Source organism: Oryzias latipes, chromosome 5, assembly GCF_002234675.1.
Source record: "Oryzias latipes chromosome 5, ASM223467v1".
Taxonomy (NCBI): Eukaryota; Metazoa; Chordata; class Actinopteri; order Beloniformes; family Adrianichthyidae; genus Oryzias; species Oryzias latipes.
The window spans coordinates 31,643,926-31,668,274 of NC_019863.2; the positions used below are offsets into that span (position 1 = coordinate 31,643,926).

General features: G+C 39.9%; 1 protein-coding gene and 2 long non-coding RNA genes across 5 annotated transcripts in view; 2 read left to right on the forward strand and 1 right to left on the reverse strand.

Moving 5' to 3' along the window:
* The window catches only part of LOC101166218 (immunoglobulin superfamily member 21), a gene marked incomplete in the record, with an annotated part of 226,269 nt that overhangs the window by 71,109 nt on the left and 130,811 nt on the right, over positions 1 to 24,349 (reverse strand). The window contains 1 exon segment of the mRNA XM_023955299.1: positions 6,776 to 6,894. Coding sequence (XP_023811067.1) covers positions 6,776 to 6,894 — 119 coding nt within the window.
* Positions 1,479 to 9,975, forward strand: LOC110015181. The gene is made up of 3 exons (XR_002873333.1): positions 1,479 to 2,751; positions 6,559 to 6,783; positions 9,424 to 9,975. It is a non-coding gene; the product is annotated as an uncharacterized LOC110015181 (long non-coding RNA).
* On the forward strand, positions 15,614 to 19,113 carry LOC111947480. 3 transcript variants are annotated; one of them, XR_002873330.1, is made up of 6 exons: positions 15,614 to 15,834; positions 16,575 to 16,800; positions 16,929 to 17,088; positions 17,302 to 17,382; positions 17,480 to 17,636; positions 18,647 to 19,113. It is a non-coding gene; the product is annotated as an uncharacterized LOC111947480 (long non-coding RNA). The 3 variants fall into 3 exon arrangements; XR_002873331.1 differs by having other exon boundaries at positions 17,323 to 17,382; XR_002873332.1 differs by lacking the exon at positions 18,647 to 19,113 and adding an exon at positions 17,741 to 17,781.

The window sequence follows — 24,349 nt, forward strand, 5'->3', positions numbered from 1 at the left end:
CTGATTCCCCTTGTTTAGTTCTGACTCTGGGAATCAACAGGAGGCCGGCCCCTGAGGTCCTCAGAGTACGAGATGGTTCATATGGCACTAACATGTCAGAGATGTACTTTGGTGCTCGGCCATGGAGAGACTTGTACACAAGCAGAGCTGCTTTGAAGTCTATTCTTTCAGGTACAGGGAGCCAGTGCAAAGACCTGAGCACAGGACTAATGTGATCATACTTCCTGGTTCTGGTCAGGACTCGAGCAGCAGCATTCTGGATGTACTGAAGCTGTTTTACAGCTCGTTTGGAGAGGCCGGTGAGCAGGCCGTTACAGTAGTCTAACCTGCTGGAGACAAATGCATGAATAAGTATCTCCAGGTCTGGTTTTGACACTATGTTTTTGATTTTGGCAATGTTTTTCAGATGATAAAATGCCGCTGATGTTACTGACTTGATATGGCTGTTAAAGTTCAGGTCAGAGTCCATGATTACCCCTAGGTTTCTGACTTGATTTGAGGGTTTAAGAGACAGAGAATGAAGGTAGCTACTGACTCTTTCTCTTTGTTTCTGTGGGCCAAAAATAATAACTTCGGTCTTGTTTGAGTTTAGCTGTAGAAAGTTGTTCTGCATCCACGCACTGATCTGTTGGAGGCAGTGGTTGAGAGAATCCACCGGCCCATATTCACCTGTTGTCAGTGACACATAGATCTGAGTATCATCTGCATAGTTGTGATAAGATATGTTATTACTGCGTATTAACTGCCCTAGTGGCAGCATGTAGAGGTTGAACAGAAGGGGTCCCAGGATCGATCCCTGGGGCACACCACAAGTCAAGGCCATGTAGTCTGAGACACAACTCCCAATTTCAACAAAATATTTCCTGTCTTCTAGATAAGACTTGAGCCAACTTAGGGCAGATCCAGAGATGCCAACCCAGTCTTGGAGTCTGTGCAAAAGGATCCCATGATCAACAGTATCAAAGGCAGCACTCAGGTCTAGCAGGATTAAGACAGAGACTTTTCCATCATCAGTGTTCAGGCGGATGTCGTTGGTTACCTTAATAAGAGCAGTTTCTGTGCTATGATGGGGTCTAAAACCTGACTGGAAAACATCAAATGAATTGTTTAATAAGAGAAAATCAGTGAGCTGTTGGTAGACAACTTTTTCAAGGACTTTTCCTAAAAATGGCAGATTAGAGATAGGTCTGTAATTATTCAGTACAGTGGGATCAAGACCGCTCTTCTTCAAGAGAGGTTTAATGACTGCAGTTTTTAAGGCCTCTGGAAATATTCCAGATTGAAGAGACATGTTAACTATTTGAGTAATTGATGGCAACACACTGTTCAGGACAGACTTATATATGGATGTCTTAACAGAGGACATGAAGTTGGTTAATGTTAGGGTAGAAGATGTCCATGATAGAGTGAGGTGGAGGACGATGATTCGCTGTGGCGACCCCTGATGGGAAAAGCCGAAAGAGAAAGAAGAAATCCTCTTCATGTATGTGGTTCCTGTTACAGTAATTACAGTCTTTCCTCTTTTTCTTCTTTACTTTTTTCTTTACTTCCCACTGAACTTGACACACTAATAGGTTATGAATAATTCTGTTTCAGTTTAGATGGAATTTAACCACAACGCCAGAGGCCATTCTTCTTCCTCTTTAGTCGAGTGGTGATTTCAGACCCAGCAGAGTCTGGGGACTCGGCTACCCCAAAACCACATCTTTCACTTCGTCCCACCCAGAAACAGTTAACTGAGTACACCGCCTCAGACTGCTTTGAAATAAAAGATTTAAGTTTCTGGATGGACTCTAAAACAACTTGGACTACAAATATTGAAACATTTAAGTGTGTCAGGAAGGATCTGTGGTGCAGTTGGAGAGCTCTAAGAACGCCCTGAGCCTTATCCAATAGCCATTTCAGACACACTACTAATAGTACATTTAATATTTCTATGAACTCTAGTGCTGTGAAACATTTAGAAACGTCTTAAGCCAGGGGTGTCCAACCAGGCCTTGAGGACCAGTGTACTACACGTTACCAACCAACCTGCCATTGAAGCTCCTTATTGGCTAAACACACCTGATCCAAGTAATCAGCAGCAGATAAGCCAGGATTTCTGGAAGAATCTGCAGGAACCCGGATGGATTTGGACACCCCTGTCTTAAGCCCTAGTCACATGGACCCCTACAGCGGTTGACCCCATTCAGCGATTGACCCATACAGGTGCTGCTGGTTTTTGGCTTGTTCGGGTCTGTGGAGGGTCATGGAGAGGAGCACAAGTGTGTCTCACACCCTTAAGGCTCAGAAGGACACTTCAAGGGACGTCATGAAAATGGAACGCACCACTGATGTGGTAAGTGTGATGCGATTTATTCGTAAAGTTAACGTAAGTTGCACGCATTTATGGCAAACGGGTTATGCTGTCCTTTGGTGTAAGTACTTTACCCTTATGTGTTGCTCTGGTGTTCACTACGACCTGTTGCCCACAGCATGCCCGTTTAAAAAAAGAAAAAAAAAGATGCATTTTCACAGACTCACTGAGTGCTCTAGTACCTTGTTATTTCCTGTGGTTCACCTGTTTGTGTCGTACAGGTTTGACCATTTTTCACCCACAGACGACTGTATCCACCCATAAGGGCAGTTGGGACTACAGCCTTAGATGTTCAAAAGACGTGCTGATGCTCAGTGAGAAAAGCTCATTCCAAACTGAAATCCCAACAAGAAAAGTTTCTGTGTGTCAGCGTACAGCAATAACCTCCGGAACAGGTTAGGCACCGAATAATGCACAAGTATCCGTAAATTCAAGAGCATGTACAGACAAGGGAATGTTTTATAGTATACAGATGAGGGGACTATGATGTATAACACTTTCTGATGACAGTCAATAAGCATTTCAGTTTCGTAACTTTTTGTGATGTTCAATAGTAATTTTTGGAAAATAATCTGATAAATACTCTGCACTTTGAATGCAAACATATGAATAAATTTAGATAGATTTGAAGAACTGCTTTAAGGCTACCATGAAAAAAGTAAGTGAAACATAATGATGGCAGGATTATATCTGTTTGACAATCATTGTAATCAATAGATTCACTGGGATGTGTGTGTGTCTGTGCATTGTGTGTAAAGTGGTCAAAATCATTTTCTGTGATACTTTTTCTAACCAATGCATGAGTTATTCTCTCATCTATTTTATAGATTTACGTGTTTTTATCGTCATTTTTTCCTTGTTTCTTATTGCTTTAAATCAATCAATGTTACCTGTACAGAAAAGGCATTTATGGTGCATATTTTTACAGTTGTTGATTTTTAATGCTTTTGCTTCCATTGTGTCCTTAAGCTGACGCGTTCCTCAAGAACAACCTGAAAAACATTCCGGCATAAGACATTTGCAACTGAACCACATTTCATTTTAGAGTACAGAGTGAAGCATCAGAGTCAAATCATTTGGATGGAAATGAAAGCAGTTTTATCTTTAGAACATTCCTGATTCATGTTAATGCTACACGTTCTTGTTATGTGGCCGTTCTGTTGCGTTTTCCGTTAAGCAGATGGAACATCAGTGAAGATCGAGCCCTTTACTTTAGTGCGTTTAATCCCAGTTCTGTTCATTAGTGTTGTGTTTTCAGCTTTTGTTGGATCTATTTGCCCTCACTGGTCACATTTTTGTCATGTTTTGAGCTTTAAGTTTCTGCAACACCACAGTGTGATTTTACAAAGAGGGGGGGATTTTTTTCTGCTGTCACTAAAATGAATAAGAAAGAATAGCCCAAAGGAAAATACCCAAAACGTCGTTCTTTTGTGTTTTTTTGTTGACTTTTATGAAATTTTAGTTTAATGAAACGTGACTAAATATTTTAATATAATATAACTATTAGTGAAGCTGGAGGCTTATTTCCATTAACCAAGAACAGCTGTAAGGAAAGTGGTGCTGAGGTTGCCTGATAAAACATTTGCATTTTTAAAACAGTGGTTTCTTATAATATAATTCATTATTTGGAGAAAGAAACTGGTACAATATATCTTCTTAAAAAAAAACTATTAACTAACCAACCATGAGGACACATATCAGAAACCATCTAAAAATCCAGTGATGACCTCCTCCTCAGCTGCTTCAAGCTGCAAAGCATCAAATGACCAAAATCTCTGTCTCCTCCTCACATCCTTGACCTCTTTTAAGCAGGTTCCTTTAGATTTCAAAACACAGAAAAACTTGAATGCTACACTTCCTCTGTCAGGTGTAGAAAACTGGCAGAATCCGACTCCCAAGTGTCATCTGCAGAATAATGGTTGCAGCGCTGGACGACAAGGTCAGCAGTGTTGACCCTCTTTGGTGCCAGCTGTAGATCAGCTTTTCCCACAGGCTATCAATACTTTGCTTTCATTCCAGAAAACCTTCACTCTATTGAGTAACTCTTCAGGGGTAAATCCGGAATTCTTAATTCTTTCACTAAGATTTTATCTCTGTTTGAAGCTGCATTTTGGATTTTGTGGTGATTAAACCATGAAAGACCAGTTGTTGTTTGGTGAACTAATACAAAAAGGCGGTGCTTGAAATTCTTCAAGAGCGAACAAAAAATGTACTTCATGTATTATTAGTAATTATATGAAAATGATCACCAAAATAAATTAGAAAAATATCAAACCACAAACAATAAAATAATAGCGAATACACTAAAACAAGTTTATCTCACTGAAAACCTCAGCGACTCCCTTTATAATAAGATTGACGTTTTTAAACAGATGGAGTAAAAGAATATTTAAATTATTGCTTTTGAGTGATGAAAAACTTAATGCAAATGCTGTATAAATGACTTGGGACATTTATCTGATTACGATGATGAAAACATGAGCTAATACATGAATAGAAGACGATCGATTAGGATCTGACTCCGTTTGTTCTCCATTTATTTTCCCCCCTGATTTTGTCTCCTGTCTGTTTAGTTTATCATCTATTGTTGAATGTATGTATTAATAAATATATTGTTCATTTATAGGATGTTGTAACTAGAGCTTCCATGCAATTACTGTTTTTGTGCGATTACCTAATCAATTAACTAATCTATCTTCAATCGCAATGATTTTAAACCTAATAATTGCTGAGAAAAAACTAATTTTGAGATATTTTCATTTAAAATTGTTGCGCAGTAATTACAATTTTTGGTAAATTTCTTGGTATGAGTGGGAAATTTTAATTTTAAAAAATAAAAACCAGTTTAAATGTATTTGATCAATTAATCCCAATTAATTATGTGGTTCATAGGTGTTTTGTTTTAGGTTCTTGTTTTTGTTTAACAGTAAAAAAAGTATAAAAATAGGACAAAATAGGAGAAAAAAAACACAATCACCACAAAACGACATGTAGACCAAATGAAATGTTTTTTTGTTTTTCTGTGGGTTCTGAAAATGCAAACAAATGTCAAAGAAATTATTTTGTGAAACCAAACATAAACAAAGACCAACTTTTTATTCTGAAATGATTATGATAATTCTGCTAATTACAGTGTTTTAGTAATTTATGCTCACAAAAAAAAAAAAAAAAAACAGGACTGATATAAGGCAAACGGTTCTAAAGTAAAAAGACTTTCTGAGGAAACCTGCAAACAAAAATGTTTTTAGGCCTAAATTATTAAACCACACCTGTTCAACAAACCCTAAAAGTTGGAAAACGCTTCCAGTCTATGAACTGAGGATAATTCATCTGTGATGAAATAAGGGACTCCATTAAACCTGCGGCGTTTCGGTGTTTCCCACGTTCCCACTGGCAAAAAGGATTATTTTCCCACCATCCTCATCTTGCTGGTTGGGTCAAAGCAGCGCCCCACCGGCTCGGTGCCGGCAGGTGTGTCCGTATGAAAACGGGGTTTGTGCAGATTAGTCAGAGATGCAGAGACGGTCTGCAGGCTCAACAGAGTGAGTGTGCTGCTGAGGTCAGAAGTCAAACCTTTGTTGCTGCTTCATGGGTGGACTGAATGGGTCGTATCTAACAGAGGTTGTCAACCTTGTTATTTGGAACATGCAAGATATAAAAATAAGCGAATAAAACCAGAGTCAATGATACCACACCTGCATCTCTTTAGAAATAAACCCCACAGACTGTCTGCAGGGTGGTGTAATGTGGCGTGCTGTGTTTTGCATAACTCCGTCATGCGTAACGGGAGCTGCGGATACGTAACAGGAGACGGCGTGCTGCTCGGCTGATGTACCCACGCCGATGAATCCAGAGGAGACGTTGCAGCATCTACAGCCAGAAATCATCTCTCAGAAAACATTTGTTTGATTGCAAAATAAGAAAAGCTCCAGCCAACATGTAACGGAATTATTAAATCGACACTTTACAAATATTGTGTTTGATTTCTCGTCAAAAATCAAACCATGATATTTTGAAGCGCAGTGTTTGAAAATGTTCAGATAAAGTAATTCAATATACTCAGCAGTTCTCACTGTGGAAGCCGCACAAACACACTCATGTTTGTATTAGATTTCTTTGTTTTTTTTTCTATTTTAATATCAGCTTATTTTTGTTGCACATAATGACTTTTATCCTTCAAATTTCAATTTTTCTCTTTGCAGAGAAGTTTCTCCAGTCTTTAAATGTCCTGAGCCATCAGCTGCCTGCTGTCTGCAGGTCTTCACCGCAAACGCATGCTCAGTATTTCTCGCCATCTTTGACCTGGCTGACTTTCAAAGGTTCCTCTGCATGCACCTCATGTTCCAGTCCAGGATCCTGTTCTAAAATATACACTGACTGCTCGGAGGAAGAGGTCGCAGAGCGGAAGCGGTTACTCACACATAACGGTAAGAAAAACATTCCCTGAAGCCAGGACCACCTTCTCCCTGGTCGCCCGGTCATAGATGCCCACATGGCACTCGTAAGGCCCGTTGTCTGAGATCCGGACCTCTGGCAGCCTGTAAAGTACAAACATGACACTTTGAGTCCACAGCAACCAGTTCATTTTTTTTTCTTTTTTTTAGCAGTAAATAAAGGTTTATTTCCCTTACAAATGTTGAAGCAACATGCAGCAACATAACAGAATAAAACCTCATAAGAACTGATGAAACATTAAATGAGCGTTTTCCCCCTTTCAGGTTATCCAACATTCTTGTTGGACGGGTTTTCTGTTGGTTTGGTTTGCCATTTGTCTCGTTTACATAATATACAGTTATAAACAAACAACCAATAACAAAAAAAAATTACTGGTGAATAAAAAGGACATTTTTTCCAATATGTTTTCAGAAGTGGATCGATAGATGGGATCAATCATGAAGTCTGAAAATAAAATGCCCAAACGTTTAGGCTTTTCTTTCTACATTTCAGTATCACTGAGCTCTATATCTGTTCTTCCTGTCTTACTATTAACCAATCGTCTCAAAGTAAGAAGAAAATGTAAGAAAAACTTACTTTGGTTGGGAAATTGTGACACTTAAGTGCTAAATTTCTGATTAAATCCAAGAAAACAAAAATACTGAAGAACACATGGACACACCAAGCTAAAATGCATAAAACTGTGCGCACATTTTATCTCCAGAAAGTAGATTGCAAGTAAAAAAAAAAAAGAAACCAAGTTAAATATAAAGCTAATAATGACAGTTTTATCTCACTGAAGTTCTTTACAGACTAAGAAGCCTGGAAGAGTTCTGTGACAACATATGACCCTTTTTGAAAGTAATAGGGAACCCAATCTGTAGCTGGTGCTTGACTCTTCTGTCAACAGTGATAAGCAAAGTGAGACACCATCAGTCACTGTTAGCTCCTGTGATTTATTCCCACCAAACGGAACAATTGTCCTTGCCGCCTGGGTGTTTCTGCTGGGGACCTTTGTTGGAACGTTGTTAGAGAGCTCGTAGCAGCTTTAATGAGTTTGGCTTGGAGAGTGCACGTGTTTGCGTGTGCACGTGTGTGTGTGTGTGTGTGTGGATAGATTTCTTTTGAGAACAGCTTGAATTGTTCACTTTTAATGTTACTAAAGGACATATTTCTCTAAAGCTAACACATTTGTAGCATTTTACTTAATACTAAATAGAACCATGCTGTAACAAAGACACATCCTATGTTTTTTACGAAAACCCTCTAAATAAACGATAAAAAACTAATATATTCTCTTTTTATATTTTCTTTTTGTTCAATTGTCTCAATTTCACAATGTTAAATTTAAAGTTTTCTGTTGTTTTTGTTAGTGTCTGTATGTAGTAGTGATGTGTTAAATTAGACAACGTGGGCATCACCTTATGACGAAAACATGCGGCTGAGATATTGATCGTACACATGAAGAGGATCTCACTACGCCTTCATTGGAGAACCGACCTTTTTTGTCGTTTTTGAGACTACCAGCCCCTCATGAGAGTGACAAGTTTTATTTCACAACCCAAATAATTGGCTGAAAAGTCATATTTAGCTTCAAACAGCTTAAATGGAGGAAAAATCCTAACAAAAAAAACAAAATTATTCCATTGTCTTTGAAGGAATATATATATATATAAAAAATTGGCTAAAATCACAGAATAAATCAAATAACTAGAAAGCAAAAAAAAACAACAAAATAACCAACCAATAATAAGCAGATCTGTCCTGCTAGCCAAACACGTCCTCTTCTAAAGTGCTGAGTGACAAACTATTGATATTTTTCCTAAAGATTTCAGTCTTGAGCTTTTATGTCTGTTGCCCACTAATGAACCACCACATCAGATTTCAGTTGTGGACAGTTGGTCGTGCAGCTGAAATTAAGAGGTTTATTCAAAAAAGCTGCTGTTGAAAGACAAAGTCAGAACCATCAGATCCATATCTTCTTCTGGGTTTGAATATGAAAGCATGTGATGAAAATGAAAACCTCTTTTTTGAAAACATTCGATCAATTGTTAATTATAACTTTTTTTTTAAGTCATTAGTGTAGAGTGTAAATATTCCTATAATGTAAGGAGGACAGTGTGTCATCCATCCATCCATCCATCCAATGCGGTCGATGTTATAACAACGAACAGCTCAACCGTTTTCCAGAACAAGAAACGCCTGATGACCAGAATGACCACAGACTACACTAACATGCATTCAAACAAATACAAAATAGAGTGAGAAGCCTTAAACCATTTATATTCTAAGCTTTTAAAATATCTAAATAATGAATTTCCTCCTAAAGTCTCAAATGAAATGATCAAATTGCTGTAATGTGGAGTTTTTTTTTTACCTAAATCACGTGTTGGAAAGGCTGTGGTGTCTTTAAGTTTAAAGTATTTTTTTTAATGGATTCTTGAGGATAAAGAGGAAAATAAGATTTTTGTCTTTTCCATTAATTTTTTACAGCCCAGAGTAAAAATGAGGAGAATAGAAAAACCAAAATAGCCTGTGTGCTGGGGGATGAGGGGTGGTGGGGGGGTTATTGGCTTTGTCTTGGGAAATGCTGATGCACCTCAATGCTTTGTTGTTTTTTTTTGCAAACAAAGGCATCGGTTGGGTTATAAACCGTAGCATTCATGGACTCCAATCAAGACAGAGAATGCAGGGAACCAAGAACGATGACAGAAACCCGCAGATAAGATCATCTGAGGCGTGGACGCTGAGCCAAAGGTCCACACAGAAACCCCCCCATGCAAGATGTCAGGTTTGCCGCCATGAGTGTGAAGTCCCATCCTGTTTGACAGTAAGTCACATCCATCAGAGCTGTGAGTGTAAAAAGAGGGAAAGGTTGTAACTTCTGTTAAATATTAAGACACGGGTAATTAAATTTTTAGCTGGGGCTCTAATCTTTGATGTTCAGCCTTCCAGAGGGGGGTCCACTGAGAATCTCTGCACAGAAATGGAACATGTGACTGTGGGAGTATTAAAGCTGTTTTGCTGCTGTTACTTATTCACCATTTGTGGGTCAGCTAATGTTAGGAATATTTGTTGGAATTAATTTGCCACTTAATGTGAAATTAAATATTGATGGTCGCTATTAAGATTGTTGCCATTCCTCCGGTTGTGACCGTGCAGAGTCGACTTAAACAGCAGTTTAAAGCCCCACTCCGATCGTCATTTCAAAGACATTTCAGTGGTCTTTTATTTATAGTTATGCGTTTTTTTAGCCAAAATCTGTCGTTTTAGGACACAGTTTCTGCAGAGCGGCAGGAGTTCATTAGAATCTGACTTTGAGTTGCGACCGGGACTGTTGGCGTGGAGTAAAGCAGCGTTCACACCGAACACGGTTCACACGTCAAATTTACTTCGGACGCCTCTCTGTTGCCGTGCGTCCAATTCCCTGCTGGATGCTTGTCCAAAAATGATGTTGGAAAATTGATGCCCCAGACGCAAGTGGGAGGAGCTACAGCCTGAAGTGTTTAGCCTCATCTCTACATGGAAGCATTGTCTGTTCATCCTATCTACATGCATGGCAGACAAAGATGATGCTTTAAGGAGTATTTAATGTGAAGAGTTCTACAAAAACATTGATAACCACGTCTTCGTGTCTGGGTTCATGGTTCAGCTGCTCCTCCACGTTTGTCTAGGACTTCTTCTGCTGATTGCATCATCAACACGTCACAGATCAAAGCTGTGGGCTTATTTTTTTTCTAACCATTATTTTACCAGGAAGTCCCTTGAGATAGAAAATCTTTTTTCTAGAGAGACCTTGCTAACGGGCATTGGCACATTCACACACACTCAAACAATAAAAAACAAACAAGAGAAAAACGGGGAAATAAAACTAATTTAAAATCAGCTCAAACATAACATGCACACTCTTCAGTCACACACTCAGAAAGCTTTGTTTTAAAGCAACTTATGAAAATGTGTTCCTGCAGTCGCAGAGTTCCGAGCGCAATTCCACGAGAAAGGAGAAGCAGAGGAAAAGGCAGTTTTCTCCGAACTCTGTGTGGATCCTGGGAACGAAGAGGAGGAGCCGGTGTGAGGAGTGGGGGTCGTGTCCACTGTTAGCAGGAGACGGGAGACGGCGTAAGTATGATGCTAGTTTTCCAAGAATGAATGTAGATGAAAAATAGCCAGTGTCTTTGTCGTCTGAGGCCGAGTGAAGGCCGCGAAAGCAGAGAGTACTGTTCACAGTGATGAGAGGATGGGAGGCAGAATTGGTGAAGTGGAGGGCAGGCAATGGAGAGCTGAAGGGGCAGCATGCATGTGCAGAATGTCTCCATGATCCAGAAATGTCCCCACAATCCAGAAGTAATCCAAAAGCTCACACCCTCAACCTAACATTAGTGGTGCAACCAGAATGGTAAGGAATATCGGAGCTATCCAGCCGTACAGTTTGGCGCCAGATTCCAGCTCAGACGTTCATTTCAAAGACGTTCACGACGACTCAGTTTCTACATTCAAAGCTAGACTGAAAACATTCCTCTTTGGACAGGCTTATTGTCAGACTAGCTAGTATTCAGAGATTATTTAACTTAATGTTAATGTGTTTAAATTAAACTTAATAATAACTATTTCTTTTAAAAGGCTGCTAGAAGTTGAAGCTGGGGTAACTATGGTGCACTGGGGTTCTGTCCTCTTTCCTTTTTTACTTCTACCCTTCCTCTCCTCTATTCTTGATCATAATTTATCATTTAGTTCTCCATGCCTCTGTTTGGTGCAGTGCGATTCATGTATTGTCCCTCTTTTCCTCTCCCCTCCTGGGGAGTGGGAGTGCTTCCAGACTCCAGTTGGCTCATCCGTGCTCCAGTTCCTGACCGTTTACCTCGCCTCTGCTCCTGCTCCTACACCTGGCTGTGGATCCTGTCTCATCTCTGGCTCGTCTCTGCTTTGTACCTGACCGAGTACCTCGCCTCTGCTCCTGCTCCTACACCTGGCTGTGGATCCTGTCTCATCTCTGGCTCGTCTCTGCTTTGTACCTGACCGAGTACCTCGTCTCTGCTCCTGCTCCTACACCTGGCTGTGGTTCCTGTCTCCGGCTCGACTCGCGCCTTTGACTGTCCCCACAACCACAGCTGGATGAAGCTCGTCTGCTGGACTTTATATATGTAGTTGTAGATTTAGATAAGTTAATTCTTCTCTAAGATTTCTGGTAAATCGCCTGTCCGTCCTGGGGGAGGATCCCTCCTTCATGTGGGCACCCCTGAGGTTTCTTCGTTTTTTCCGGAATCCGGTTTTTTTGGGAGTTTTTCCTTACCGCGAAGGGGGGTCTAAGGGCAGGGATGCCAGTATAGCTTAGTCAGTTTGTTAGTTCATTTTAGTATTTTCCTATTGAACTCTTTGTATTCGTGATCCTTTTGATTTCATGTTTTACTTCGAAGCCCATCGAGACGACTGTTGTTGTGATTTTGGGCTATACAAATAAAACTGAATTGAATTGAATTGAATTGAATTGAATCTGTTTGTCTGCAAATGGGTGCATCGGAATGGGGCGGAGCAGGGAGCTTGTAGCCCACCTGGAGTATTTTCCACATCACAAATTTCATGTTTTTTAAACTGCGTTTTTTTCTTCCCGCTCCTGATTCACAACGATTTGAAGAAACAAATACGTTTTTTTTTTCATCTATGTCCTCCATCATCAGAAAAAATGCCACAAAAAAATGTTAAAAACACCAAAACCACTATTTCCATTGGAGTAAGTCTTTAAGGAATTTGTCAGTTCTGTTCCCTCAAAACAAAGAGTTTGCTGCCATGTTTGGTTTTCGCTCTTTATTCAAATTTTTCATTCTTACATGTGGCAATTTGTGGCTTTGAACGTCTTTAAACAAACAAGACAATATTTTGACATGTTTTTTTTATTCTTGAGTTGATAAATCAGCTGCAAACAAAGCATGTCATCTCAATGACACGCAATGAGGGAGACGGCTGGAAGAGGCAAACCACCCATTAATCAAAACTGCCTCTCCTGCAGCCAAACATGAGTATATTAACTACAAGTCTATGGCAAAGTATTTAATGGGAAGTTGCATAAGGGAGGAATTTACATCAAAGAACAATAAACACACATTTTAAAAGCTCATATCTGCACCAAAAACCAGGCAAACACAGCCGGGATCAATAGTAATGGGCCCCCATGGAGGTGCAGCAAAAACAGCATGCTGCAAAGAGAGATTGATTGTCCCTGAGGAGATGCATCTGAGAGCTCTTTCCTGTCATGCAGGCCTTCCTCCAGAACTCCTCCCGCCTACAGATGCAAAGCAATGCCACTGCCTGCAAGGAGAGTGAAAAAGAGCAGTCCTGACAGAGAGGCTTCTGATAGCTCATCCAGTCAAACTCTGCATCAAATTAACAAGCACATTGTCAGACTCCCTTTCTGGCCTACAGCATTTCGAGTGAACGGCTCTGCTCTGGCAATTGCAGAACACTTTGCACTAGATGAAAAGCAGAGACAAATTGTCTAGTGGACCAGATGCAAAGTGAGGTGTGTAATCACCCATGTTTCCTTGAAGATTGAGCATGAAACATAATGATAAGGATAATGCTATGATTGTGTGAGTGCCAGAGGAAGTGTGATTGGCTTTGTGCTCACTGCTTCCAATATAGCATGTGCTGATGTGGCTCATCTTTCTGTTCATATCAACAAAGCTGCAATTCAGTTGTTTGCCATCACTGCTTTCATAGATTCCAATGCAAACACGAACAGACAATCAAAGGCATAAACGATGAGGGTTTTACTGAAGGAAGTGCGAGAACAAACAAAGGGGTAGCAGGGAAGGCTTTCCGCTGATTACAGAACCTTAAAAGGCCCATTGAGACGCCCAAAAATGGGTTGCAGTCCCGGTGAGCATGTTTGGTTTCCGAAATCGTCTAAAAGACGTCTGGAAAGTCCACAGACATCGAGGCTAAAACGGGTTCAACTTGGTTTGAAAGGCAAATTGAGGTAAACAATACTCCAATACATCCATATTTCCCAAAAGCATGCTTTTAGTTTTTATTGATTGAATTTGAACAAAAAAATGTCTATTTAGTGAAAGAGTAAAGCTATGCATTTACAAATAGATGTGGTGATGAGATGTTTAAGTATATTTCTTATCATTATTACTCTTTCTTAATTGTAAATTATTGTTTTTATTGACTGATACATATTTTAGTTGTTGTAAATTCATGTGTTGTCATTTTTAAATACTTGTGAACCTTTTATTTATTTGTTGTAAATTACGATGTTGTTTTTTAATAACTGAAGAATGTACAGGTTATTAGTTGTAAATTATTTGTTTTTTAGTGGATGAGTGGATGAGTAATGCTGACCAAAGAGCACTTATTTTTGAACACTCAAAAGTAAAGGTGACAATAACAAATAATCCATCTATGCATTTGGGTTCAAATTTGGAACATGCCATAAATGTTTTTTTTTTTTTTTGGTGTTATAATGATAAACTGGGGATCACATGTTAAAATTGTGTTGAGGTTTTGAGGCATCATGATTGCAAATTCTCAAGAAATGTACAGTTTGTGGCTGCAAAGAGACCAACACAACTCATAAAAAGTTTGTCACGTGGAACACAAAGACAGAACTGTGTGAGTCAGTGTCCAGTCATCCACAGAAAAGGGTTTTCACCTTCAGCTCCAACCAAATGAAGTCAAAGCAGCCGCCACCATGGTGGAGCCAGATCCCATAGCAAAGCAAAACTGAAGATGAGATCTCGTTTCTGTCACATTTACGTCTCCTAGACATAAATGAGAACTGTTTGAGACTAAACTGCTTTTCTCATTCTTCTCAAACATTTCTCCTGAGAAATAAGTCTCACAGTGAGCACTGTTTGAGATCTCAAAATTCTCTCACAACTGTCTCTTCTCCAGATCTCAATTGAGAGAAAAATGAGCCATATTATGTTGCGCTCAAGTATGTCTCAATTTGATATCCTTACTTCAAATTCCTATCTCAGTTATGTCTCAGTGAAAGACATCAATGGTTCTGTCTCTCGTTGCTCAATAATTTAGATCTTGTTTTAGCCTTTTTTTTTTATTGTCTCAGCAAAAAGAAAAATTAGAGTAGTACAAGCCCTAAAATGAGTCTCATGATGACACCATTACAGTTCATCTCTAGAAAATAATATTTTTTATTTTATTTATGTTCAACTTAAAAAAGTTGTTTATTGCTTACATATTTATATAACTTAATTACAATTTCAAGAAAAAAAAGTTAAATCATTAAGACGGTCATGTCCTCAAAAGACATATTTTTGAAACTTTTTAAAAAACATGAAATTTCAAGACAACGTTGCAGTGTCGATTTAATAAACTTTTTTTTTGACTGCTTAGATAAACATAAATGAACAAGAATGTATGTTGGGTTAATGATGCTAGGTTTAGTTAAACACAAACACACGCATGCACTGGCACACATGCATACACGCACAAGTGCATATACGCACACTTATATGTTGGTGGGTATAAAACATTTAACACATTGATGTCTGAACTAAATAAAGGACATTTGGGATCATATTTGGATCACCTTAAAGTGAACAAAAAATAGATTTTACATTTGAAACAAACAAATAAAATACACAAATAAAAATAATCAAATTAATAAATCAACTTTAGGGCGGTACAGATTTATGGGGTTCAGTTTGAGTTAATTTATCTTTGTCTTTAAAAATCACCCTTCATGCAGCCTTACAAGCTGAAAATATTTTCTGTTTTCTTGATTTTAGTCTGCATCATATTGAACTAACAGAAGCCTGGAGTAACCCGATTTGAATTTTAAACTGTATCACAGCATCACTTGACACAGATTTCTGATTGGCTGATCACGGTGGGAGGGAAAACTCTGTGGTTGACGTCACCAACGGGCCGGAATCTGCAAGCGGGAGAAGTGCAGAGAACGAGAGACTTTTGACGACCGTTTGTCGTATTTTTTCTGCGTTTTAACAATCCGTGAGGTGAATCTCCAACATTTTTTTTGCTTGTCTGGAAAAGATTCAAGTAAAATCTTTGAAGTTTGCACGGTAAGTTTGCGATTTCTTCCCTCCAACTCTGAACTCAGTTGAATGCTAAAGGTGTTTTAAGCTAGCTCCGCCACTAATGCAGACGTCTGGGCTACTCGCGGTGGCTTTGGCTGTATAAGTAATTATTACTTTTTACAAAGGTTTACTTGTGCTTTTTGTAATAAAAAATAGAGACATTGAAGAGTTATTTGCAGTGCAGAGTTTACAGAATGAGCCTCGATATTTTTCCAAACGCGTGAGTGCTAAGTAACTGTTGGAAGACATTTTGCTCTTCAGTTAAGGGTCTGCAGGGTTCATCCCATTCACAGTGTGACGACACCACAGACCATTTCCATTATTCCAAACTTCAAAATGTGCAGTTTCACTGTATGTTCAATTTTTACGCTGTAAAAAGCTTTTATCTTGTTTAAAAGATCATCTTGCAGACGTTTGGCCTGGCATGCCATCTTTTGAAACTGGTTATGGACATGTGTTTAAATAAAGTCATCATTAACTGCTCACATGTCTAGAAAGCATAATCTGAAAATGTAAGTATGCATATTAGGGAAACATGTTCTCAGCCCTCTGTCAGTGGTGAAGATGTTTAGAGAGCACAGATGTAGCTAAGCCAACAAATGTCAACACTGATATGTACGAGGATTTTAGTGAATCATAAATCATATTTAAAAACCTTTCCAGATCTTACTTTGTGCTGTATAAAATGTGTGTACATGATGTTTTTTTCCCCTCTCTGATTCAAGGTGATCTAAATACACGTGAAAATGAGTGAATCAGAACCCATGTTCCTCCACACTGCCATTATGGAGGTCCTACCAGAGCCACAAAAGACATCCTGGAAGAACACTTGCAGTCCATTGGAATAAATGGAGTTGTATGAGGATCTACGATTCATAGAAGAGGCTGACTTGCTGCCAGCTTTGAGACCTGTTCAAGCCCGGAAACGTCTTGCTCTCTGGAAATTGAAATGTGAGTCTCAAACATTACAAATGAGTTTTTGTAATGCACGGAAGTGGATATGAATGTGAATGGGTAACACACTGACAGTACAGTGTAAACTTAATACACTTATACTGTTTGTTTGTTTTTTGTTGCAGACCAAACGCCAGAGAACAGCACATCGTCATCTGTTGAGACCTCACCAACACAATCATCATCACTTTTGTTATAGTCACCGAGGAGTTCGTCATCCACATCTTCTAGAAGCCGAGGACTGTACATACATTGACTGGGAGGACAGCTTTGAAATTCCATGGAGTAAGTTTTTTGAGGAATTTGTGCAGTCTTTGGAAAGAGACCTGGCCCAAGACTAAGGAAAGAAATGGTTTGCACTCTTGTTGCAGAAATGATGAAAGCAAGACGTTTTTCCAAACTCTAAAAGGCTGCAGATGATGCGGGGAGAGCAGAGTGGCTGCTCAGAAGAGATGAGATGTTAAAGAGATGCTCTTTCTTCTGCTCTGCTACTTTGAGGAGGATGCCATGTTCTTGTAGAAGATGCAGACGAGGTCCAGCTGCAGCAGGTGCCGTTGACTCCAACTGTTATTGTATGTGGTAAGTAAAGTTTCCAGTGTTAAATTATTCTAAAGGTTTTGTCTTTGTACACTGTACATGAGTGACATGTTTACTTCATCCATTGTTCTGTCTTTAGGACAGTCTTTCTTTTCCCCAAGGAGGTTCATGCTGAGTTGGGACCGCTCCATCGTACACAACAACATTGCAGCACTGTGCCTGATGTTCAGAAGCTACTTCTGCTTTAACCGTCATTATCCAACTGAGCTGGCTTCAACCCTGGAGTTTCTGCAAAGGTACATATTTATGAGTGCTGTCATGCGATTCATTTTTGGGTGTGGTTAGTTAATCATGACCTGCAGTTAATTATTCTTATTAATCTTGTATTAATCTAACTCAGGGCTGCTCATCCCTGGTCCTTGAGATCTACCAGCCTGCCTGATTTCCAGCTGATTACCTGGACCAGGTGTGTTCATTCAATCAGTATGTGGAGACATCTGGTTGAGCTGATCAACAGCTAGCAGGGCTTGGGGATCTGGAAAACAGTCAGGGTGATGGATCCCAAGGACCAGGAATGAGCAGCCCTGGCTAACCTAAAATTTAGCTTTGAAAATCCTTATTTTGGGGTAATTTGATTTAAATAGTAAGATTGTGTCACATTAAAAGAAATAAAATACAATTTAAAGGGTGGCTTTATGAAGTTTTCCAAGTATAACAGACTTTTTTCCAACCTTTACTTTTGTACCACTAAGGGATAATTCTTCAGTCTCAAACAGAACAAAGACCTAAGCCAAAGTGCTCTAATTTAAAAAACTAATGGAAATATTCTGAACAATCCAAAAAATATTGACCACAAAATTCTTAATGATACCATAATATATATTCGTTGAAATATCTTATTCCACAGTTTGCTGTCTGACACGATCAGCCCTCAGCGTCCCAATTAAGACATGGTTATTATTTTTCCCTTGTTAAGAGCCAACCATGCAAATGTGACTTGATCATTTCTTAAATGTTTGATCTGGACTGTATCATGAAAAATGAAATGAAACAGATTTGAACCTTATTTGTTAAATAGTTAATGCCCATAGTATGCTGCATTTCAATTCTTTTAACTGAAACAGATGTCCTCTCAAGCGACGTGTGGCTGCTTTTAGGGATGACAGAAACGTAATCTTATGGTAGCATTATGCAGCTGCTTTTATAAAACTACAGTTTGCTTCTAGCTTGAAGTGTTATCTTTGTTTGTTATGTGCGGTCTATTATCAATTTGTTCATGCCAGATTTTAATGTTCTTGTCTTACAGCTTATGTCCTGAGATGTGCCACTCTACCTGGTTGGGAACAAATTGAAGAGACCAAGCTCAAGAAAGCCGTTGTCAACAAATGTAGGGCAGAGCAGGTTCTAAGGCCACTGCTATGATCTACAGTATGCGGACTGGTTTCTCTTCCATCTTTTTTCTTATTTTTTATCTTAATTTGGTTCTCAAATTGGTCCATGGATTTGGTAGGCTGCAAGTTTAGGAGAATGTTTTTATCAGGTACTTTTTTATGTGGTTACATAATCTTGTTTTTTTGTACCTCAGCAGTGATGTCAGTGTGTTTGTTGTTTAAAATATGGAAGTTTTCTTTACCATCATGTCAGCCACATTTAGTACGCCACAGTTCATGTACTTAATGCATTTAATATTTTAAAAAGTGTTTAATACTGCTACCACAATTCAAATGCTGTACTGATGATGGTGCTGCCCAAATAAAGTGTAAAGCATTTACATTTCTAGTATTGTTTTTACTGTTACTGTATATCAGTGGTCTCCCATCCTGGTCCTTGAAGGTCACTGTTATGGATGTTTTAGCTGTTTTCCTGCTCCAACAGATCTACTGCAGTGGTTGAATTGCCTCCTCAAGTTCTGCAGGAGGTGGTTAATCACCTGTTGATTCACATCTGGGGAGCAAAGAAACATCTAAACCCTACTGGATGGTGGCCCTTGAGGACCAGGATTGGATACCACTGCTATAAAAATAACTTCTCTTTTCTTTCTCAAATACATCTCAAATATCATTCTCATTAACGGCTTTGGTAAGACATTTAAGAGAAATGATTAAGACATGATAGAGACATCAGACAGACAATGATGAGATCTCTTTTAGGACTCATTCTTCTCAGATTTGTCTCATGAACGTCTTAGGTTCGTCTCTCCCACTTCTTAATTATTGCTCTAACAGTTGTCTCAACTCAACCTCATTTGTCTCAGTGATGTCTTTTCTCATTATAGCTTAACTCTTGCTCCTAAGGGACCCTTAGGAGCAAGAGTTAAGAAGCAAATGATCACAGAATGATACGAATATGAGACGCTCAAACTGATCTCAAGAGACGAGATCAAGCAACATATGAGCAACAGATTTTTCCTATGGGATGATGTCAGTGAGCAGTGATTGTCAACGTTACTATGGCAACCACAAAAAAGAGTGAGCCCCCTACCATTTGAAAGCAGAGTACACAAAATCTGTCAAATGTTTTCAACGTTGGATGTGGGGGCCAACAGGCTCCACCTGCTTTCATTTAGTCATCTGATTGGTCACTTTTTAACTTAAATCCACAAAAATATAATAAAAAATATTAAGATTATCAAGAATTAAAAAAAAAAAAAAAGAATGCTTCTTCTGACCAATAGAATGACTGAGTAACAGCTGTTTACTTCTCTGTAGAAGTCTGTGGGATTTGGGTTTCTTGGAGCCACTTCCTGTTTGGAACGCCAGGGGGGCGGAGTCTCTAAGTTCAGTTCTCATATACAGTCAATGGGAATAATCACAGAGCAGTAAATAAATAGAACTGAAGCAATGATCAAACATAATACTCGCAAAAATTGGTATTTGGAATGATTACAAATATTTCTTTGGAAATTTTAAATCAAATGTCTACTTTTTAAAATGCCACTAAGATTTACAAAATTTATTTTATTTTCGGCAATATTATTTTATTTTTATTTCTTATTTTCTTATATAAGCTAATCTAGCCACAGGGGTTGCAAGCCAGTTACTTCTGTGCCGGTCCCAAGCCCGGATAAATAGAGAGGGTTGCGTCAGGAAGGGCATCCGGCGTAAAAAATGCCAAAATAACTATGCGAATCATCCACAACACTTGAGACATACTGGATCGGTCGAGGCCCGGGTTAACAACGACCGCCACCGATGCTGTTAACCTACAGGGTGTCGGTGGAAATTTGACTACTGTTGGTCGAAGAAGGAGGGGAGGCAGAAGGGTCCGTGGCCAGAGAGAGAAGGGAAAAGGCAGGAACATAGGTTTGAGAATAGGGACTCTTAACGTTGGCACAATGACAGGGAAAGGCAGAGAGCTGGCAGACATGATGGAGAGAAGGAAGGTAGATGGACTGTGTGTGCAGGAGACAAGGTGGAAGGGCAGCAAGGCACGTAGTATTGGAGGAGGATACAAACTGTTCTATCATGGTGTTGATAGGAAGAGAAACGGGGTAGGAGTGATTCTGAAGGGGGAGTTTGTAAACAGTGTTCTAGAGGTGAAAAGAGTCTCAGACAGGATGATGAGCCTAAAGTTAGAAATTGAAGGGGTGATGGTGAATGTAGTCAGTGGGTATGCGCCACAGGTTGGCTGTGAGTTAGAAGTGAAGGAGAGATTCTGGAGTGAGTTGGATGAGGTCATACAGAGTTTCCCCAGAGGAGAGAGAGTTGTTATTGGAGCAGACTTTAATGGGCATGTTGGTGAGGGCAACAGAGGTGATGAGGAGGTGATGGGCAGGTTTGGTGTGAAGGAAAGGAATCTGGAGGGACAGATGGTGGTGGACTTTGCAAAGAGGATGGAAATGGCTGTAGTCAACACTTACTTCCAGAAGAGAGAGGAACATAGACTGACATACAGAAGTGGAGGTAGGAGTACTCAGGTGGACTACATCCTATGTAGACGAGGTCATTTGAGAGAGGTTAATGACTGCAAAGTGGTGGTAGGAGAGAGTGTAGCCAGACAGCACCGCATGGTGGTGTGTAAGATGACTCTGGAGGTCAGGAAGAAGAAGAGAGGGAAAACAGAAAAGAAGACCAAGTGGTGGAAGCTACAGAATGAAGAAACTTGTGAGGAATTTAGGCAGAAGTTGAGACAGGTTCTGGGTGGTCAGGATGAGCTTCCAGATGACTGGGAAACTACAGCAGAAATTATCAGGGAAACAGGTAGGACGGTGCTAGGTGTGTCATCTGGAAAGAGGAAAGACGGTAAAGAGACTTGGTGGTGGAATGAGGAAGTACAGGAATGCGTCCAGAGGAAGAGGTTGGCTAAAAAGAAGTGGGATGTAGAAAGGACTGAGGAAGGTAGACAGGAGTACAAGGAAGCGCAGCGTAGAGTGAAGAGAGAGGTGGCAAAGGCCAAACAGAAAGCTTACGATGAGCTATATGACAGGCTAGACACAAAGGAAGGAGAGAAGGACTTGTACAGACTAGCCAGACAGAGAGACAGAGATGGGAAGGACGTGCAACAGATAAGGGTGATTAAGGACAGAGACGGAAAGGTGCTAACAACCCAGGAGAGTGTACAGAAAAGATGGAAGGAGTATTTTGAGGAGCTGATGAACGAGGAAAATGACAGGGAAAGAAGGGAGGAAGATGTGGTTGTTGTGGAGCAGGAAGTAGCAGAGATTGGAAAGGATGAGGTTAGGAAGGCTCTGAAAAGGATGAAGAGCGGAAAGGCCGTTGGTCCTGATGACCTACCTGTGGAGGTATGGAAGTGCTTAGGAGAGACAGCAGTGGAATTTCTAACGAGGTTGTTCAATAGGATTTTAGAGAGTGAGAAGATGCCTGAGGAATGGAGGAGAAGCGTTCTGGTTCCGATCTTTAAGAACAAGGGTGACACGCAGAACTGCAGCAACTATAGAGGAATAAAGTTGATGAGCCACACAATGAAGCTGTGGGAAAGAGTAGTGGAAGCCAGGCTTAGGAAAGAGGTGGAGATTTGTGAGCAGCAGTATGGTTTCATGCCCCGTAAGAGCACCACTGATGCCATTTTTGCTTTGAGAATGTTGATGGAAAAGTACAGAGATGGTCAGAAGGAGCTGCATTGTGTGTTCGTAGATTTAGAGAAAGCGTATGACAGGGTGCCGAGGGAGGAGCTGTGGTACTGTATGAGGTCGTCTGGAGTGGCAGAGAAGTATGTCAGAGTAGTTCAGAACATGTATGAGAGAAGTATGACGGTGGTGAGATGTGCTGTAGGTAAGACAGAGGAGTTCAAGGTGGAGGTGGGACTACACCAAGGATCAGCTTTGAGTCCATTTTTGTTTGCTATGCTGATGGACAGGCTGACAGACGAGGTAAGACAGGAATCTCCCTGGACAATGATGTTTGCGGATGACATTGTAATTTGCAGTGAGAGTAGAGAGCAGGTGGAGGAACAGCTAGAGAGGTGGAGGTTTGCTCTGGAAAGAAGAGGCATGAAGGTCAGTCGTAGTAAGACAGAATACATGTGTCTGAACGAGAGGGATCAAGGTAGAAGCGTTAGGTTACAGGGGACTGAGGTGAAGAAGGTGCAGGAGTTTAAGTACTTGGGGTCAACAGTTCAGTGTGATGGGGAGTGTGGAAAAGAGGTGAAGAGGCGAGTGCAGGCAGGTTGGAGCGGTTGGAGGAAAGTGTCAGGAGTGTTGTGTGACAGAAGAGTGTCAGCAAGACTCAAAGGAAAGGTGTACAAGACAGTGGTGAGACCAGCTCTGCTCTATGGGTTAGAGACGGTAGCAGTGAGACAGAGACAAGAGGCTGAGATGGAGGTAGCGGAGATGAAGATGTTGAGGTTCTCCTTAGGAGTGACCAGGTTAGACAGGATAAGGAACGAGTACATCAGAGGGACGGCTCATGTTGCCTGTGTTAGCGACAAAGTCAGAGAAGCCAGACTGAGATGGTTTGTACATGTTCTGAGGAGGGATAGTGGATATATTGGTAGAAGGATGTTGGAGATGGAGCTGCCTGGCAGGAGGGCAAGAGGACGGCCAAAGAGGAGATACATGGATGTCTTAACAGAGGACATGAAGTTGGCTAATGTTAGGGTAGAAGATGTCCATGATAGAGTGAGGTGGAAAAGGATGATTCGCTGTGGCGACCCCTGATGGGAAAAGCCGAAAGAGAAAGAAGATTTTCTTATATAAGCTACAAATCAGAATAGCTTCAACAATGTAAGAAAATTGAGTTCAACACAAACCCTGTTTTTTTCTTAAGTGAAGGCAGCTTGAACAGGAACTTTTGTTTGGCTGCATCAGAGTCTGTAAACCTGTCAGGGGGAATTGGATTTCTTCATTTAGTGTTCAAAATATTCCAACAAATGCTGGGACAGTAATGCCAACGGTCCATTACCGCAGACTGGCGGTTCCAGTCCAAAGCAGCTCCCTGAAAGCTGAAATGTTCCCGTTTCTGTGGGGAGGATGCTTTCTGTGCAGATTTAGACCACAAAAGAACTTTGGTATTTAAGAAGTTTGTAATTGAAAGATCATTTTTAAAAGGGAAAAAGATGATTCTGTGGGCAGATAAGGTAAAAAGGAAAACAGTTGCTTCAGGCTAGTATTTCACTGATACTAAATGCATCGTCTTTAACATTTTTGCTAGGCTGCAAATACACCAACACTTATGCATCTACTGCGTTAAATAAAATAAAAAAAAACTCACATATCAATCTAAATAGCATGTGTCCTTGATGACTGTAATCAATTTAATACAAAATAAATGTTCTTTCAATAAAAGAATTATAACAAATCTCAAGTTTTTGATTCAAATTTAGTGATCCTTCAGAACTGCAGTTTCATATCTGAAAATGTGTGGGGTTTTTTTTGGGGGGGGGGGTTTGTTTACATAAACTAATTTATATTTTGAAAGATAAAAACAATCATTTATTTGAAAAATAATCATCTGTTTGAACAAAACGAGGCGCTCCAGCATCAAAATCGATGCCTTTAACAAAACAACAAATAATTCAAAGCCAGATCACAAACGAAAGAAGAATATCCTTG